The sequence below is a fragment of the Equus quagga genome, chromosome 5 (genome assembly GCF_021613505.1).
Source record: "Equus quagga isolate Etosha38 chromosome 5, UCLA_HA_Equagga_1.0, whole genome shotgun sequence".
NCBI classification, from domain to species: Eukaryota; Metazoa; Chordata; class Mammalia; order Perissodactyla; family Equidae; genus Equus; species Equus quagga.
In genome coordinates, this window is record NC_060271.1 from 138436971 (window position 1) to 138456519 (window position 19549).

At 49.3% G+C, this 19549-nt stretch overlaps 1 protein-coding gene across 7 annotated transcripts in view; it reads right to left on the bottom strand.

Annotated features, from left to right (window-relative positions):
* Window positions 1–19549, bottom strand: part of SNTG2 (syntrophin gamma 2) — a 319099-nt gene that overhangs the window by 22194 nt on the left and 277356 nt on the right. For all 7 annotated transcript variants that reach the window (XM_046660432.1, XM_046660431.1, XM_046660434.1 and 4 more), the window contains 2 exons: window positions 12718–12810; window positions 5333–5443 (listed from right to left, as the gene is read on the bottom strand). In XM_046660432.1, coding sequence (XP_046516388.1) covers window positions 5333–5443; window positions 12718–12810 — 204 coding nt within the window. The remainder of the gene's footprint in view (window positions 1–5332; window positions 5444–12717; window positions 12811–19549) is intronic.

Below are 19549 nucleotides of genomic sequence, written 5' to 3' on the forward strand. Positions count from 1 at the left end.
CTGGCTGGGTTATGTTGGTCTTAAATCTGGAGGGGGCAGGACATGACTGGCACACCCTCCTGGTAGCCCGTGCTGAGGAGTGAGCATTTTACTGACCGCAAGAGGGAGACGTGGAAGTTGCTGACTATGTTCTATTTGGTAGATTCATCATATTCTTACTCCTCAAAATGAGAAAATGATGACATTATAGCCAGAGAGGTCCCAGGCTGAGCGAGAGCACCAGGATGCTATTAATTGAGCTGCTGGCAGCTGCATGGTGGAATGCCGAGAGCATTCCAGGCTGTCATCCCAAACCTTGCTCCAGAGTCCAGACCCGGAATTCCAACGGGTGCACTGCCCAGCCCTGCTGACCCCACAGTGCTTCTCCTGTTGAAGCCACTGTTCGAGGTCAGCAGGCAAGGAACAAGGAAGTCCACGGGTGCGTGCTCACTGCTCCAAGTTGTTCCTAGAAATCACTTCTTATATTCCCCGTCCCCCCAGATGGTACAAATTTGTCAAGACCAAGTCGATTGACTCAGCTCAAGAACAACGACTCTCTGCTTCTCCAGATGCCCTCCCACCCCCACACAGCTGGGGCCTCCTTCCTGTATTGGAGTCTGATTCTCTAACGGGCTGAACTGCAGACTTGGGGCTCCTTCCCGCCCGTGTGCGTGGATGTGGCTCCTGAGAGCTGACGGTCAGATTTTCAGCATCTGGCCAGAGAGTTGGTGGCATGTGGGCAGCTGGAAATAAGGCCTGGTGGGAATATTTTTACCACGTTAGTAGGCAAATGCTACACATCAGGGCTCCTCCCCCCACCGAGGCTGTTGACCGCTCTTCAGCCTCCACTGGGTTCAGTGAAGGGTCCCTGGGCCTGTGGACGGCCTGACCCATTTCACGAGGGAACGAAGCAGTGGTTGCGCTCTTCTGCTGCTTCCTGTTCTGACCGAATCCACTGAACTCTGAGCAAGGCGGACACTGTCTTCAGCCCTGCGAGCGTCCTCCCCACCCGTCTCAGGAGAAGGGTTCTCTCCTGGCCCCAGGCTCGTCTGTCTCCCTGGCCTCAGAAGAGCCCCCTGCTGAGACCTAGAAGGATTTCTAAGCATGACCTCCACACGGCTTACCCCCTACTGCAGGGGGGTTGATTTATGAAGCGGAGAGAAGGGGTCCATCGAGGCACCAGTGACCTCTCAGACATGCCAACTCCTCAGTGCTCCTCTGAGAGCTGGGCCACATGCTGGAGGCCTGCCACCACGAGCTGTGTGGCGGTGGGGACGTTATTTATCATCTCTACCCTCAATTCTTCATCTCTGAAACGTTGGCAAGAGAATGATAAGGCGCTTGCTGCTTGCCATTGCCTCGAGATTCAGTTCAGCTGCACCTTCTGTTAGTGGGAATGTGGTCGATCTGCAGACAGGGCCACGTGGACTCAAAACCAAACCAAAGATGTCATCCAGAGACCAACAGCAACAGCAGTACCTCATTTCTGGAATGGACCCACTTACCAGCCTGCGGTATACGCTCATAAAAAAAATGGAAGAAAGGAGAGAAGAGAAGAGAAAAGAAAAAAGTAAAGAAATGAAAGCATTGTTTTCATTCTAGCCTCTCTGGGAACAGATCAAAAATAACTGCAGACACACACTTGGGAGGACCTCATCCCTCCTTTGGCTCTTCCTGCGCACGTCTGTCTGCAGGGGGACATTCCATCGTCCCTGGCTCATGAACGCTGCGACTCAACGTCCTCTCTGATGACAGTGCCCTGGCTGTGCCTCCCTCTGTCCACCCTCTGGCTTCCTGAAATAGCTTTTTCAGCTCTGCCAACTCAGTCATATCGATAATAAATGCTGTGGGTATCAATATTCTTTGCTGAGAAAGCTCAGCAGCCAAGCTTCTGTTTTGGAAACACATCAAATTCCTTTACTCCAGACGCCCGGATGGTTTGAGATATCAGCTTGTGTCCATGCTCGGTCTTCAGCCTTCCACACCTGACATATCTGGCTCCTCACTCATGGCCCAGGAATAATTTTCAGTGGAGTTTATCCTCACAGATCATTAGAGAATGAAAACTACATGCCATTGCTTCTCCAAAGACATAATTAGTCCTCATTAAACTGTATTGCCATCCACAACCAATGTCTGTTTCATGGATACACATATGGGAATATCAGAAACTTGTGTTTCCAACTATATATAGTCATTACAGTATTTTTATCATAATCAATCGCAATGATAAGCAACCATGTAAAATACAAACAGGGAATATGGCAGGACGGGGGTGGAAACTGTGGGAGGGTTAGGGAAGGGCGCCACTCTCCTCTCCGTGACTCCAAGAATCGTCCTTGTGTCTAACCAGAGTTCACCTGGATGACACAGAACCAACCGAGCAGGACAGAAAGGGAATAACCTTTCACTTAACACAGCTTGTTTATGAAACTCTTTTTATTTTTTAGGAAAAACAAATGCTTTCTTTAAAAAATACTGAACCCCAAATCTGCAGCCGTTGGAATTGTTATGGAGTCAGCCGCATTCCTGAACTGGATGTTACGTCTGCAGACAGTGGGTGGTAAGAAAGAATGTTCTGCTTTCTCTCCCGAAACCCCAGAATCCTCCCCAAGAATCCAGGAGAAACTCGGGAATTGTCATCATGCACTAATTACCAAGGCAGGGCTCTGGTTAAATGTTCCAGAAAGATTTTCAATAAATATTAAAAGAAAAACCATTCCCTGGTTATCACTCATTTAACTAGTGATTCAAATAATACAGTTTTCTCTGAAACTCTTGGTTAATTAATGTATGAAGACAATAAAGTGTCCCTGATTACTAATAAAAACAACATATTGCTCGCTTCTAGTATTTGCAATAGCTCTGACTCCCAATTAGGAATTCAGACCCAAGGGCTCTTTGTTTAAGGGCAGCGTCAGAGGCTGGCCCCGTGGCATAGTGGTTAAGTTCGTCCACTCCGCTTCAGGGGTCTGGGGTTCACAGGTTCAGATCTCAGACACGCTCATCAAGCCATGCTGTGGCAGCATCCCACACAGAACTAGAATGACCTACAACTAGGATGTACAACCAGGTGCTGGGGCTTTGGCAGGGGAACCGAGGAAGAGCAGCAATGGATGTTGGCTCAGGGCCGATCTTCATCACCAAAAAAAGCACACGTCAAAAAAAAAAAAAAAAAAACAGGTGGAGCATCAACTCCAAGAAGTCTCAGGGGTCTGGATTCCCCAGTCACCATTTCCCAACTTTCTCTCTGTCTCATAATCTGTAATCAACGCAGAACTTCAGCTTAGATGTAGTTTCTCAAAACCCCCTCTGCGGCCCACAGTCTGGCACTAAGGCTCTCTGAAGCTTGTTTTCTACTCTGTGGAGTAACCTGGCAAGTTATTTTTATCCTCATCTGCAGTCTTACCTCACAGACCCCAGGGAGGCCTTGGGAGGGGCCCGGGTGATGCCTTGCCTGGTCCTCATTTAACTGCACGTAGCTAAGACCTCTGTCTTTCTCTGCCCGACTTCCCTCCATCCCGGGCCCCTTGGGGCGAGGCACCGGGGAGGATGCCGGCAGTTTTGGGACCCGGTGAAGGGGAGCTGAGGTGGAGCTGTATTTAGTTTGGGTTTGTGAGGTGTGCTTATCTGTCTCACACACATTTCTGAGTGAGGTTAGGTTACTGTATTTGCAATTTTGCATTTTTTCATAAAGAGATTGCTGCAGACTGTTTAAGCTTCAAGCCCTACGAATCCTGTGCCCGTGCCTGTGGCCTCTACAGCTTTCCAGAGCTCACTCTCCTTTCCGTCAACGGAAGATGGAAACATGGATTCTGAAGAAGTGCCACGAAGAAACAGCCTGTTTCAAAGCACATGCCTCCAACTGAACGTAATATACTCCCAAACTGCCAGATTTAGGTCGTCAGTGCTTCCACCCCTTTTACTAACACAGATTACCAAAAGTTGACTAAACGTGGAAAAATACAAACAAATACCTTTAAATCTAATGAAAGAGGTGTCACCTGTCAAAAAGATATTCAGACATCACGTAAGCAGCAGGAGGTAAGCAAGGGCACCCTGGGACGAGAGCGCTCTGGCGGGAGCCACTGGAATACTGTGAGCCTGAAAACCTCAAGACGCGCTGGAGAAGCAGCTTCCAGAGGCCCTCCCAAGCTCTCCCACAGAACGCTCTGGGGCAAGAGGTCTACGGGACGTAGGCATGACCGAGGAGAGGGCCCTCCTCCCCTACAGGAACCCTTTGAGGTAAGTAGACAAATAAATAAAACAGAAGAAGAGGAAGGACCTGCCAGTGTCACCCATGCGGCCACACCATGCAAATAAAATACTAAATACAAAGCTAAAATCGTTTCCAGTCTCCCCCTTGCTCCCTCCATCTCTCAGGATTCCTACTTTGCTGGTGGCTAATGTCCCCCAGACTCGGTCCAGGGAGCGTGACTAAGGGTGGCCTGCTCTCCACCACAGCTCAGGGTCCGGTGTCTGTGCTCCAATTCGGTCTTATCGGCTGCCCCATCCTACACCTCATGACCCCGTAGCCCAGATAGTGTTAACATTCAGATTGTGACTTTATCCACTCCCGAAATATAAGAATGTCAAGCAACTCTGTACAATTTCAATTGTACTTGAAAAGTAGTTATGGAACATTATTTCCTTAAACTCAAAGAAGAGATATTAAAAATTGATGCTAAACATTCAGATATAACAATGCCATGTGTGATGTGTCCCTCTGATTAATTGCATGAGGAGAAAACACATGCAAAGTGTTGACAAGGTGTTTCCAAACAATGTGTTCACGGGTCTCCCATCTTTGTTTTTCTCTCTTTTTCTTTAGTGTACTGAAATTATCCTTTAGTTTGTCCTTAGTTTTTATTAAAATTGGGATGCTGACAATCCATTTCTACATAAAATATGGGACAGATCAATACTTGTTGGTGGTAAAATGACAGGTTAATGCAATGAATTTGTAAGTTGTGTGTAAGATCCTTTGAATTAACAGAGCAGTTTGTTCTTGGTCTTATAGGCGATTTGTCATGTACCTAATGTAGTTTGTGAAACTCTTCTTTTAAATTTTGACTTCTTGTGTATTTTTAAATATTAATTTCCTGCTAATATTGACTGAGAAACTTGTGATATTTAGTAGACTCAAATAATGTGTTTCAGTGACCACAATTTTAGGACATAAGAGTCTCTAGGAGGCGGTGTGACACGGGCTCTCTGACGTCCTTGCTGCGGGATTCTGGGGGGCACGCCTGAGGACTGACTGACTTGCTTCCCACGTGGAGGGCGCACTGGGGTTTTCCTTTAGGTTTTACTTCACATGTGGTGGGGCAGCAGGTTGAACTTCATTCCCTACCTTCATCTCGATTTGTTTGGTGTCTAGATTCTGAAAGAGCAGCTTGACTCGCGTTTTTCCATCATCTGAAGACCCCTTGAGCTGAGAGAATCTAAACCTCCAGAGCACATTCTGTAAAGGAATGAAATTAATTAGCAATTTAGAAACAAGAGCTCATTGATTTAATTAACACCTATTAATATGTTAAATGATCTATTTAAATAAATGCAGACATTTGCTTAACTCTTTACATTGAGCATGTGGTAATTTATCAGAATCTCTCCCTTCTTATTCTCCAGTCCTTGGGCACTGACCTCCTCAGACCACCCACTTTCCTCCTCCCGCTCCAGTCAGCCTGGAGGCACCCCCAGGAGAGCTCGCTAACTTCCAGGTCTCCTCTCCAATCCCGCTCTACTCTTATCAGCCTTCCTGGTTTTCTTGTGGGTTTTTCTGTACACAATCTAGAAGCATCATAAGATTATTGCTCTTTATTTTTTTTTTTGCTTGTAAAACTTTAAAAACTCCACTACAAGGTCCACTTCTTGCTGCAGTCTATGAGATGGTCTAGAGTCCAGATAAAATGAAAACCGTTAATCTCAACTGACACGCCCCCATCTGAGGCTATGTTCAAATCACTTAAGGTTAGTTTCTCCTGAAACAAGTTGAAAAATGCAGACAGTATTACCTCTTCGTACCAGTGCAAAAATTACGTAATGTTTGCTACGGTGCTATAGAGACGAAATGTACTCTATAAATTCTTACTCTTTAATAAAAAACAAAACTTGCTTCAAATAAAGACTTAATGGCTGCCTTTTATAAAAGATAGTGTTTAATTACAGGCTCTTCATGATAATAAATCTTTATCTTCCTGGAAAAAATCTCAATGGGGACAGCAATTATTTTTTAGCAAGCTACAAGTTGAGTTTCTATTAAAAGCATTTATTTTGAAATAATGAACATATTTTTCTCTAAGTGTCAGAAAAGCAAAGAGTTTGGGGAAAAAGGAGAGAGTTTCAAAGGCACTTTTATCCTATTTGGCCCTTGACCTGTTTATCCGCCGTCCACACTGAACTCAAGTTCGCGGCCGCGGTTTTCTTTCATATAGAATCTTGAAGCTGAACAGCGTCTGCATTTCATGGCTGGGTGTCAGCGTCCCTTCCAGATTTTGAGAAACTTGGAGCTCTGTAGGGTATTAGGGGACGGTTACTCCAGCTCTTTCATTTTCACAATGGGGAAGCTGAGTCTATGCCCCCAAATCGGGTGGGGCCAGGAGCCCTGACTCCAGGCATTAGGGCCCCTTCAGACTAGAATTACTAGACTCCATCCAGAACGAGGACATTGAGAAGGGCAGTACATTCCACAAGTGCCACTGGGCCACTGAAATAAGCCAGGAAACCAGGGCCACCACCAGCATCAGAGGATCTCCCGAGAGTGCCAGACCGGCACTGGGACAGCTCCTGACCCGCTCGCTCTCTGCAGGCCCGTGCACAGCGGCATCCTGGGAGCTCCTCCTGGTCTCCATGAAATTCCCACTTCCCGGGCGTTTGCTCAGCACCTCTGGGGTCTGGAAAGACGGCTGTGATTTCAGCCTCTAAGATTTAGTTAAAACAGCCCAAATCTCACCTGCCTTCAAAGTCACCCACTCCCACGCTTTCATATGAGGAACCTGCAATCCTGTGTACATGTCATCACGAGAGGCGAGAAATCTTGGATATCATGGTTTTGCCTAATTCCTCATAAAATAAGCAAGACCCAAACTGCTCTGGGAACAGCAATCACCTGGTATTTGGTTCAAATTTGACTAAGAAGAAGAGCTCAACAGTGGTAAAATTTTAGCAATTACCTCAATAATTAACATTTACATAGCATTATAAACAGCTGTTAAAGTATTATACACAAAAAGGTGCAAAAATATCTATATGAAAGCTCCGTTTATTGTTTAAAGAATTCAAAGTCATCCTCACAATTAAGTCCTTTGTGTGTACGATTACTCTCTTTGGGTACGTTAGTTTTGCACTGAAACCATCCTAAGTGTGTGCTGGTTTGAGGAAAATGCTGCCTCATGAGACACACACGTGCACAGTTTGTTCGCTTAAAGCCTTGTGCTAATTTCATAACACAGCCCTTGTTTGGGGTGAAGCAAGACAAGCACTTTGATCAGCTTCTCAAAGCAGCAAGTTGCCATGAAGGAACTGGTCCACACGCGCCTACGAGGAAGGCCTGGGACGGGCGGCGGGCGTCATCTCTCAGCCATGCGCGGTCAGCGTGGCCAAGGAGGAAATGAATTCCTGGGGCAGCATTTCCTCTCACAGCAGTAATTTTTGAATCGTCTGTGGTGGTCCTTTGGAACTCTTTCTGAATTTTTATTTCATGCACCTAAAAACAGTAACTTTTGTAAAACAAAAAAGAATTTTCCATTTCCATTCCAGATGACATTTCTGCACGTTTTATCTGAAAGTGGTTCTGGGCGATAGTTTAGTTTCAGGACTCCGGGCTCCTCTGCAAGACAGGACCGGACTGTCTGGGTCAGGATGTGGACTTTCTCCACTCACCCAGCTCCAGAGACGCCGTCCCCGCTGACTGCTGACCCTGACAGCAGCGGGGGCCGTTCAACAAGCCTGGGGGACACACGCAGACGGGCCTGCGCCTTCCCACACCCGTCCTCAGGTCTCAATCTTGGAAGACAGAAACATTCTCCCACGGCTTTAGTAATTAAAAACAGTTTCATAGTTAAGTGTGTGTGATAGGAAACACGCTGTTTATGTTTATGATTTCAGGTTGTTGACGGTGATGGGCAATGCCCACTTCCTTTGCAGCAAACTTGAATTATTCAATACTGACAATGGAAAGTAACATTTTAATCTTTCATTGTAACAGCTCAACTGGCAGGACCAGAAGACTGTGATCAAAGGATGGCTGCCCTGTGGTGTCAGAGCGGAATTCGTTTTCAGTATTTTCCTATAGGGTCGTGGAGGAATTTCCTCCTCCTCCTCATCAGGCCAAGGCCACATCTTCATTTCCTCTCCCACAAGACAGTCAATTCCTTTCCAATTTTTCCTTTTTTTCAAAAACCAATCTTTCCGTTCTTCCATGTCAGTCTCACAACATAATCGGGTTTTGGCCTAAAGAACAGGCTCCTCGGGGGCTCAGACCCAGAGCCTCTCACGAGCATCTCCACTGATCACCCTACATAGAGATGCACCACTTTCCTGCTCTGTGTGAGGAAACCCAGGTGGTAAAAAGGAAATCTGAAATGCAAGTTAACATACAGAGACAAGGCCGGCTTTTCATATGCCCCCAAGGAAGGAGCAAACATGGAAAAAGCTCACTCTGGTTCTGGATCCCAACATCCTGGGATTATCCGCCTGTGGGGTGCGCCCAGACACTGAGCTGCGCACTGGATAGGGCACGAGGGAGGGGCCCCCTCCCAGGCCCTAGCGGCTTCTCGCTGTCAAGGCTCGGCTGTCCTCTGATGCCACACTGTTTCCTAATTCTCGCCATCGTCCTCTCCCGCTTTTGCTTAATCACGACAGAAACAGGACATCGGCTTGTGCTAAACCAGAGAGATCAAGACCAAATGTATTTCTTCTCCCGAGACATTTCAGATCTTCTCAGTTTAACTCCTCTTTACCAGTGTTGAAAGAGGAGAGCCAACGGTGAATGGACTCACGCTTGGAAGTCACTGCTCATCTCTGCTCTGGCTGGTATAGAATTGGGGAATTGGGACATTTGACCACATGTATGCTTCTGAGGTGAGTCCCATGCACATGGCCAGGATTAAAATTTGGGCTGTTATCAAAATCCAGAGTCGTTTTTGATATAGGCATTTGGCTAGTAAGTATGGCTGCCACGTTGTGAGTTGAGTTTTGACCCAGAAATAATACACAAATGGTCTAACAGGCTAATATAGCATAGAAGTGTTAATTATCTTGTGAATGTAAGTGTGGTAAATTGGAATCTAAATAATTCTAGGCCAAAAAATTCTCTTTGATTTTTCCATAATGACTTATACAGAGGGCATATGAAGAAAACGTCATTTTCATAATTATTGAGTTATTTCATAATTATTTAATCATTTTCAGAATTATTTCATATCCAATCTGGAAATAATTGAAAACCTATTTACGCTGATCTTACAAATGTCATCTTACATCAAAGAATGAAGATATGTCAAATGAAGCAAAATTATAGTTTATAGATTTACAACCCATTGGTATATTCTTCACAGTGAAGCTGGAAAAGCTCTTCTTTTGAAAATTAATTCGAATATTGTAAATTCTAAAAAACAGTTTTAAGGAATACATGAAACAAGCCCCTGGAACAATTTTCTTTTTATACTGTCTTGTTTTGTTTTCATTTTCAGTTACTGTCTGAATACAAAATAGATACGTAAGAATTAGGCCAGAACTTCTTGAAATAAAGAAGTAACCACATGAAAAATGTGAAGTCAGGAGTTGACTTCCAGCGGGAAGCAGGTCAGGAGAGGGTCCTGGCATCTTAAGCTGAGGTCCAGGTGAGCAAACAGGCAGCTCAATCAGGACTTCCTAAGAGCCTGACTTACAGACAGCGGGCTGCCGCTGAGCGGGTTAAGATCCAGCTGAGGAAAGTCCTGGTCTTCCCCACAGGAAGAGGTGCTGGGGGCTGAAAGGTGGGGCCGTAGCGGGTTCCAGGGGAGCTCCTCTGCGCCTGGCCCCCCTCCCACCACACAGGACCCAAGAAAAGGCCACAGAGAAATCAGCTTACCTACAAAAGCGCAGTTTAGTTATACGGTTCAGTTATCGGGACACGAAACATTACAGCTTCACCCCAAAGGGTCCCCAGCCCAGCTCTGCACAGCGTGAAGAACACACCACAGCCATTTAAAGTTTCACGTGATCAGTCTTAGGGCCAGCCAGGGAAGCGCGCTGAACGCAAGGGCAGGGAGCGCCTCTGCAGGCCCTGAGCACCAGCCTGCCTGCCGTGTGGACTATGGACGATGCACAGCACGAAGACGGAGGGTGTGAGGACAAGGAGGCAATGTCCTGAGGAGAGGGAGGCACGGGGCAGCCCAGAAGAAAGGAAATTCCCTGGACAGATGAATGTAAAATGTGCTGGTTTTTGTGAGCATGTGGGCGCCATAAACCACCAATTTCCTCTCTCGTCTCTGCTCCCCAGATAACCCCAGCCACTCTCGTGGAACCAAGCCCACCAGGCCAGCTCACACCGTGCGTGTGAGGCTCACCCTCAGGGACGCAGGTGTCAGAGAGGCTGTGTCTTGTCGTTAGCTCAGTCGCAGCTGGATCTTCCGATGGCCCCTCCAGAACATCAGCCTGGGGAGCCAACTTCCTTTCACTCCAACGCTTATAGTGGGGGACTGGGGTCCTCCAAGGGGAGATCACCAGGCACTCCCTCTTACAACGCCCCACAATCACTAACGCTCGCCCTGGCCTGGCCAGCGAAAGAGCTGGGTAGGCACAGCATGGCTCCAACAGAGCAAGAACATGCCGTGGGACCCACAGGAAGACACAGCGACACGTCGGCTCACTTGGCGCCTGGCTGTCACACTAGGAAGCAGACCCGCCAGCTCCCGCAGAAGTGCTGGCGCGAGCTAAGTTCCCCAGGCTAGCGCCTGGCTCCAGATGGAGAGCTCAGGGGCTCCCTCCAGGGCCGCCTGTCCCCAGGCCTTCAGACAAGGAAGGCCACCACGTGCAGCCAGGGAAGGGAACACGGGACCCCCGGCGCAGTTAGAGGGTTGCGAAAACCTGCTCTTCAGGTGAATTTGGAGTCACTGTTTAGGCTTCCTGAAGCCTAGAATGACTTGAAACACGGCAAGAAACAGAAGTTATAAATCAGGCTTGAGAGCTAACAAACCATCTAGGTTTCCTCCTTCCTCCAGGACAGTGGCTTGGTATTTCACTTGTCTCAGAGGACGCGTGGAATAAGGTTGTGCAGATCTGGCTTAAGGCGAAACCGTAGGAACAGCAGGCCAGGGTGCTTACACAGGCGGGAGGCGAGTGGTGGACCAGGCAGGGCGGGCAGAACCCTGTGTCAGGCACAGGGAGCCTTTCACCCTCTCTGTGACCTTGATGTTGGATGGAGTCTTAACACTCTTCTTAACATTCTTAAGTATTCATGCATTTGACCTTGTTATCATTCTAAACACTATGTAGACCCCTACTGGAAAAACATCCTAACCATTTTCCTGGCACTAAGTAAAATGACAAGGACCACAATGAATTGTCTGGTCTAGAATCCTGTCGAGGATGCTGACTCCTACTCAGAACAGGGTCCCAACCCCGCACTGTTGACTTTGGACCTGAAAACTCTTGCTGTGGGGCCGTCCTGTGCATTGTAGGATGTTTAACATCACCTCTAATCTCCACCCACTAGATGCCAGTGGAAACTCCCCTCCAAGCCGTGACAATGACTCCAGGCATTTCCAAATGTCCTTGGGGGACAAATTCACCTCCGATGGGAACCACTGCTCTAGAAGAATGGAAAAGAAGTGAGGGAAACTTCTAAGAAAGAGGGTCACCATGTCACACAGGCTCATGAGCTGGCTGCAGCGATTAATTCATTGGGAGAGTATCCCAAGGTTCTAAAACATAGATGTTTGGAAATAAACAACTGTGAGGAAGTGGGTGACAACTTGTAGGAGCTGAGACAAGGTTGTCTCTGCTCAGCGTTGACCCGCTGCACAGGCTCAGCCTGTCGACGGCGCCCTGAGCCTGTGGGAAGGCAGCCATGGGTGACGGAAACCCCATGCATGCTGCAACGACCGTAATAAAGGCGCATCCGTCACACTGAGACTTCCCATCTGTTCATACTTAACCGGTGGAGAGTGGACTTTTAAAACTAGTAGAAGGCAAAGTACTGGCTTGATGTTTGCAAAACATTTTTATAACACTCACGTAGCTAGGTGAACACTCAGGCCTTTTAGAGGAGCTAACGGAATGGGTCCAGTTCCCCACACGGGCAGTTTAGTGTCCAGGAAAACTGAAATCACTCGCAGCTTTGCATTCGCGGACTCAGCACTCAGCCTCATCCCACCAGGGCTGGTCTTGTTTTACCAAAAACACTCAGTTTTTATGTTGGGCAGCAGTTAACGTTTCTTCTCAAAGGGTTTACCTTCCCTTGAGCAGGACCCAGGAAACCCTCACTGTGCTCGCTCGCTCCTCCACCTGCGCTGATGCGGATGGCATTCACAGGCGCCACGAGGCCTCATGTCAACACTGCCTGCTCTGGGGTTTCTGGAAACCTCGGGACCCTGAGCTGTCAGACAGGAGACCATCTTTGAAGGTGCAACTCGCACACGACACAGCTCGTTGGGAGCGCCGACCGCTCCACACAGTTACGAGTGTTAACGTCCCTGAAATGGGACAACGCGCCACCCACGGGGCCCCTCACGTTGACTGGTCAGCTCTTACCTTCGTCTTGCTGTCGAAACAGGTGAATCCCACAGCGAAGTCCACTGTGAAACACAGCACCTCTCCCTGCCAGCTGCACATGTACGTTTTGGACTAGAAGAGAGTATTAATTTTGAGAAAACATTCTTTAATGATGCTGTTCAACATTAATTAGGGAGCTACAATTTTTCCCCCCTGGTCAGAAACTACTTTTTAAAAAGTCTTAACGTGCAAACTACACGGAGGGAAACCAGAGGACCCACACGAAACCCGCAGAAACAGTGTGCACACAGCCAGCACTTTCTCGCTTTTGGTCTATCGGCAAATATTTCCAGCCTCGTAGAAGCTGGACAGTCTGTACAGGCATCACTCCCACTAAAAACCATAAGCAAAGCGGAGCCCAACACATCTCTACACGGCAAAGTGTCTTTGAAAACAACCGGATTGCTAAGTTTTCTGTCTGTGAACTCATTCAAAAAGGACCTACTGTGTCGTGTGTTCATTTTTATTTCTCTTGTTCGAGTTGCCTCTGGACAGAAGGCTAGGGCCTGAGGCGAGTTCCAGGAGAATCTAGATGCGGCTTTTCGTCAGGAAACATCCTGAAGAGCAGCTCAGTGGAAAACAACAGACGCCAGAAAAATGGCAGCAGCGACACAACCAAAAACCGAGGGCCGGGGAATGAGGACCCTCCCAGGTGAGAGGTGGCTGCAGTGGGCTCCGGTGTCCCACCCACTGGGGCTGGGTTGAGGGGAAGTGGCCTCTGCTGACCTGAGGCCTTTTATGGGTAGAAACCAAAGTCGTGAAGCACCTGGTCTCCACGGCGCCAATGCTGTTAGGCCTTGAGCACACGTATGTGTGTGCACACACACACAGGAGCCCTTGGCACACGTATGTGCATGCACACACACACAGGAGCTCTTGGGCACATATTGACGCACTTCCAGCCACGTCGGGCAAAGGCACAGAAATGCCGAAATTTGAGCTTGCAAAGGTGCAAGTGTGGAATGTGGACACTGACGTCTTGGTGAGCGCCATCTCCACACACCTGTGCGAGTGCCCTGTGGTGACAGGTCCCACCCAGAGTCAGCCATCATTTGGAGCAGGAAGACGTAGCTGTGTCTGCGGACACGCAGCGTCTGAACCTACAGGTCCATGCTCTGCCAGATTTGGGAAGTTTCCAGCCACTGTATCTTCATGTGCCTTCAGCCCGGCCCCTTCCCCTCTCCGGGGATCCCCATGATGCAAAGTCAAAGCCTAAAAGTCCTGCACGTCCTGAGTCCCTGAGGCTGCCTTCACTCCTGCTTCCAGTCTGTCTTCTCTGTTTTCCTGATTGGGTCGTTTCTCCCGGTCCTTATTCCAGGTCACTGATTCTTTCCTCCTTCCCCTCCATCTGCTGCTGAGCTCTCTGCTGAGCTTTTCAGTTATTGTCCTTTTCATTCCTGAAGTTTCCATTTGGCTCTTTTTTATATTTAAATATTAATAAATGTTTATTTATGTATTTCCTTGCTGGACTTCAGATTTCTTTGCTGAGGCTTTCTGTTTCTCATATCTCAATGTGTTCATACTTGCTATTTGAAGCATTTTTAGAACCTGCAGCCACAGCGCCCAGGCGAGATCGCGGAGGTGTGTCCCTGGATAAATGCCTGCTGATGTGCGGGTGGGGGTGCTGAGTGGCCTCAGTTTGAGGAGGTGTGTGACCTTTCATTTCTATCTGGGGGGCAATGAGCCCCGGAGGCCAACGCTGTTTTTCATCCACAGCAGACTGGATCGTAGAGTTAACGATGGACGAGAAATGTCTGAGTGGACTGAAGGGCCCCCAGCTCTCAGAGCAGCTGTAATAACACCGCTGTGATTCAAGGACGCTCCTGGGCGTCAGCAACAGCGCTGAGGACCTCACACTAAATTCTCCTAGGACCTTTCAAGGCAGGTGCTTTTATCCTGTTTCACAGTGGGAGGCGGAGTTCACCCCAGCACAGCATGCCCCAGGACTCAGTGATGGGCCGGGTGCCCGCTCTGGGCCCAGCTCCTGACTGTGGCCCTCACTGCCTCTGACGCCACAAAACATGAGCTTGAGTTGAGTGCGTGCCTCCATGTTTCTCCCGGGTCGGTCCTTGTGGGTTGAATTGTGTCCCCCAGTAAGACAAGTTGAAGTCCTAGCCTGTGGACGTGGCCCTACTGGAAACAGGGTCTTTGCAGGTGCGATTACTCTAAGACGAGGTCAACCAGGAGGAGGGTGAGCCCTGATGCCATGAGACTTGTGTCCTCGAAAGAAGATGGAGACTCAGGGTGGAGAGCCCCACGGCAATGGAGGTAGATGGGAGCTATGCCGCTCAACCAAGGGGCACCCAGGATTGCCAGGAACCACGAGAAGCTGGAAGAAGCAGGAAGCATCCTCTCCACCAGCCTTCCGAGGGAGCGCGCCCTGCTGACACCTCAGCGTCACACTTCTGGCCTCCAGGAAGGAGAGAGTGAATTTCTGTTGGCTTAAGCCACCCATCTGTGGTGTCTGCTAGGCAGCCCAGGACAGTCCTTCAGCGCTAGATTAGCCAGACCAGGAGCAGTCCCCGGCGCAGGAATTCCAAAGGGATCCCAGAGAAGATCACTGCTGGACACTCCATGTATCTGAGCCCCTGCTCCCCGGCAGCGCCTCATTAGATAAAAGCGTCTGGAGTGGGGCAGAGCGATGAAAAGGAATTGGGACTGGGGGAATACAGGGAGGAGAGACCAGAGGTGAGGGGCGTGGATACCAACCTGTGTGTTGGCCCAGACGCACCTGTTGATGGTTAGGGTAGACGGCTCCATAATAACTCCCAGGAGTAACTTATTTTTAAAGATTGGCACTTGAGCTAACAACTGTTGCCAATCTTCTTTTCTTTTTTTTTTTGCCTTTTTTGCTGTTCTGCTTTTTCTCCCCAAAGTCCCCAAGTACATAGTTGTATATTCTAGTTGTAGGTCCTTCTGGTTGTGCTGTGTGGGACGCCGCCTCAGCATGGCCTGACGAGCGGTACCATGTCTGTGCCCAGGATCCGAACCAGCGAAACCCCGGGCCGCTGAAGTGGAGCGCGTGAACTTAACCGCGTGGCGATGGGGCCGCCCCCACCAGGAGTAACTTTGGATTCTGCTTCTCTGCTTTGGGGTGGGTGCTGCTTCAGCATGTCTTCTGTTTACAGATTTATTGTTTTAAATTAAAAGTGTATTATAAAGTATATCACACATGCTGACATCTTCAAATCCCCGTCAGTTCTTGCTCAGGCTGCAGCCCGCTGTGGCCGCCTCCCCGGGGTTCGCCCCGTCATCTGCTCGTCATTCTCTCACCCTCTTTATAGTTTGTAGCACACACAAGCCCTACACAAATCACCTCAGCTTTACATGTTTCTGAAATACATATAAATGGAATGAAAACTGCGGTCCCAGTCCACACCCTTCAAGCAGTGGTTATGAGTTCCAGGTAGCCATTCCTTGTCAATACTTGGTATTTTCAAACGTGTTAATCTTGCCGTCTGTGAAGTGCAAACGGTAGCTCGCTGACACCAACATGTCTTCTGATGACCTACGAGGTGAAGCTCCTCTCTCTCCTCTTCCCTTCTCTGCTCTGACCCTACGAGCTCCCGGCCATCTCCCAGCCGCTGAGCGTCTCCAGGCAGAGGCTGGACACGCCCCTGCTGGCCCTGAGAAGGACAGCTCTCAGAGAAGACGTGGCCTGGGTGTCTTCAGCCTCTGAGACTTTATTAGTCACATGTGGGAGATGCTTAAACATAGTTCACGCAGTAGATGCATGGCTGCAGTATACATTTAGCATCAGAGAGATGACAAAATGCCAAATGTCATGAGGCAGAGCAGTCGGTGTGCACTTTCCCTTGAACATGAATGTTTACGTGCCTTTACGTTTGGCATCGCTCTTCAGGAAATGAGGACTGATTCTCCCTGAGAACATGCAGCAGCCTATTTCCTCCACCTGCGTGCAGGTGTGTCAGGAAGAGGGGACACTGGACTGGGTGGACAGTGGTTCATGGGTCCCTCAGTGGTGGAATCGTTTTCTGTTCATTAAAGTAGAGCAGAACAAGCCAGACCTCACTATGTTACTTCCCCTCGGGGAAATATGGAGGCAAACAGAAGAAACTGCCTCAGGTTCCTCCAGGGCTGCCACTGCTTGAGATTCTGTCATCTGGGGATGTGGCTGGCGGAGTAAGACCTCACCCAGGAGCCCTGTGAGGCCACATGCTCTGTCCTGCTGCTCGGGGAGTGTCAGATCATCTTATGTGTCCTGTAACCAGGATGGGAACACAAAGGGAAGGTTGGGCATCTCTCCTTACTCCACAAACGCAATTTACTGGGAGTCCAGCAGACTCTTCCAGAAGCCAGGCTTTGCTGTTGATAGTGGAGCTCGTTGAAGACCATGATTTTCTTGGAAATGCGATGCCTCCAGGCCTCGTGCTGGGAGGCATGTGTCTTGTGGCGTCTCTCCTTGGAAGAGGGGCTCCACCCAACGGCAATGCTCAGGGAAGGCCGTGCGGGGTAGAAAAGTGGAAAAATGAAAAATGCAGATGACTCATGAACCTCTCGACTTCCCGTGAGACAGGAAGGGCGGGTCCCATGCGGGCGGGCGGCGTCACTTCTCGTGCTGTGGGGGCCTGCGAGCTCCTGGCTCCAGCTCTGCCCGACAGGGAGGGAAGGCTTCTCTGCATTGTGGTGCACCTGCGGGAGGCCGCCTAGCAGAGCAGTCACACCGAGGACCTGCTTCCTGGGCCCTCCCTGCACGCCGACGAGCAGGGCAACCCGGGGACGTCACTTAACCCTCCACCCCTCACTCGGTCACCTGAAAAATGGGGTGACAATGGTCCCAATATGCATAGCAGTGATTAACGCCCGCACAGCTCTTACAACAGTGCCTGGCAGGTAATAAGAACAGCGGGTTAGCGACTGCTTTCATGGCTATTCTATCCAATTCTGTGATAAGTAAATCAATCAGCACAGCACATCAGGCAATGCTAAGAAGCACAGTTTACTGAAGAGAATCTGGAGCTGAAGACATCTGTCCACCTGCTGTGGCCCTGAGGGGACCTGGCCTCCCATAACTGCAGTTTCTATCTCAGCCACAATCCCTCAAGTCACGGCACTTCTGGGCTTCATCTGTCCACACGGTTACCTAACGCCTTTGGGGACGAGGGTTAAAACCAAGGACACGTAAGGCAGTAAGGTGGGTGACTTACTGGAGAGGACGCCATCTGTCGAAAGAGTCTCTGGCCCTATGTGGGCTCTGCGCCCTCGGGGAAAAGCTATCCTGGGAAGATGATGCTATCAGAGGAAATGGGCAGGAGACCAGGGGGCCGCCTACCGTGCGCAGGTTCTCTGCTGCCTGTGTCACACAACGTAGTTAATACAATACCTGTTTGACGCGGGGGCTGTCTTAGTCTTCATCTGAGAGTTGAAAACACTAAGTCTCAGTGTTGCGGTCGCGGTTCCGGAGCACACGGGAGTGCAGGACCCGGGCCAGCAGCAGAGGGCGGGGCCTCCATTGCACCCACTGGCCTCCACCTCAGACACTCACCAAGCATCCTCATCTTCCCAGAATTCCAGCTGGCGCTGGGGACAGACGCAGGGTTCAACCCTCCAGCCTCCAGTGAAACGGGACAAACAGACCCCGGGTCAAATTCCACCTTCCCCTGGAGCCAAGTCCAGAAAACGGGCTCGTCTCACACTTGTCTGCCTCTTCCGTGCCTGGGACGGTCACAGACAAAGAGCGTCAGCCCAGCAGGTGTTTCTGTGGCACTGCATCCTTGATTCTCCTCCACGTTAGGTAGTTTATAAAACTAGTGAGGGAATCGCTCCTCTCACATCCCCAAGGAACTAGATTTGAACTTCTTAGGATACTAAGATATTTTGTTCGATGATCCCTACTGGAATTTCTCACCTTATCTTAATAGCCGGTTCCTCAAACGACAGTTTACTGTTGATAGGAAGTGCTTGTGTCCACATAGGCTCCAGGACCACGGTCCGCTGAAAAGACTGATGACTAATCCACTTACATTTAGAATTAGCAGACTTTGGGGCTCCTTTCTGCATTTCTGATTGGTGGTGTCTTCAATCTGAAATTCTTTTCTCAATATAAATAGACCGTCTGTTCTAGAGACTCACATGATTTTCTCCTACGGGAGCTTAGTGTCTCGACTTTGTAGATGAGGAAACTAAGGTTCTCTTAGGAATTCATTCATTCGTCATCTTTTTGGGTGCATAAATAAGCCATATTTAGAGAAATTGGGTGAATTACTCAAAGCCTCCCTCCCAGGGAGGGGCAGGGCCAGGACCTGCATGGGGTCTGGCCCCAGCATCTGGACTCTCGTAGCTGTTCAGCATGTCCCCTGTGTCCTCCAGGCAGAAGGGCCACAAAGACCTCAGACAAGGGTGACGTGGGGCCAGCTGCATCTCCAGAGGACAAGACTGGCAGTGGTGTGCACGATGGAATGGTCAGCGAAGAGGCTGTGACAGCGACAGCCTCAACACACTGATGCCATCTGCACGTGGACTCCTGGCTTTGGTTGCTTGGGGACACCCAGAATGTTCTTAGCCCACAGGTCTAGACGGGCGTGGCTGAGCTCCAGTTTGGGATCATGTAAGCAAGAGAGCAGTCTACCAGGCTGTCCTTTTTAAGCCCCAGGGCTGGTGAGCAGAAGGAAGCTGCCCGTGGTGGCCTTGAGATCACACGATGCCTCTTTCCTCCAGATGAACTCCTTCAAGAGGCCTCTCCACAGGGCCGGGCACTAGTCAAGTCTCAATATACTTAGAAAGACTGAAACCACGCAGATTATCTTTTCTGATCTCCTTGGAATTAAACTAGAAATCAAGAGGAGAAGGC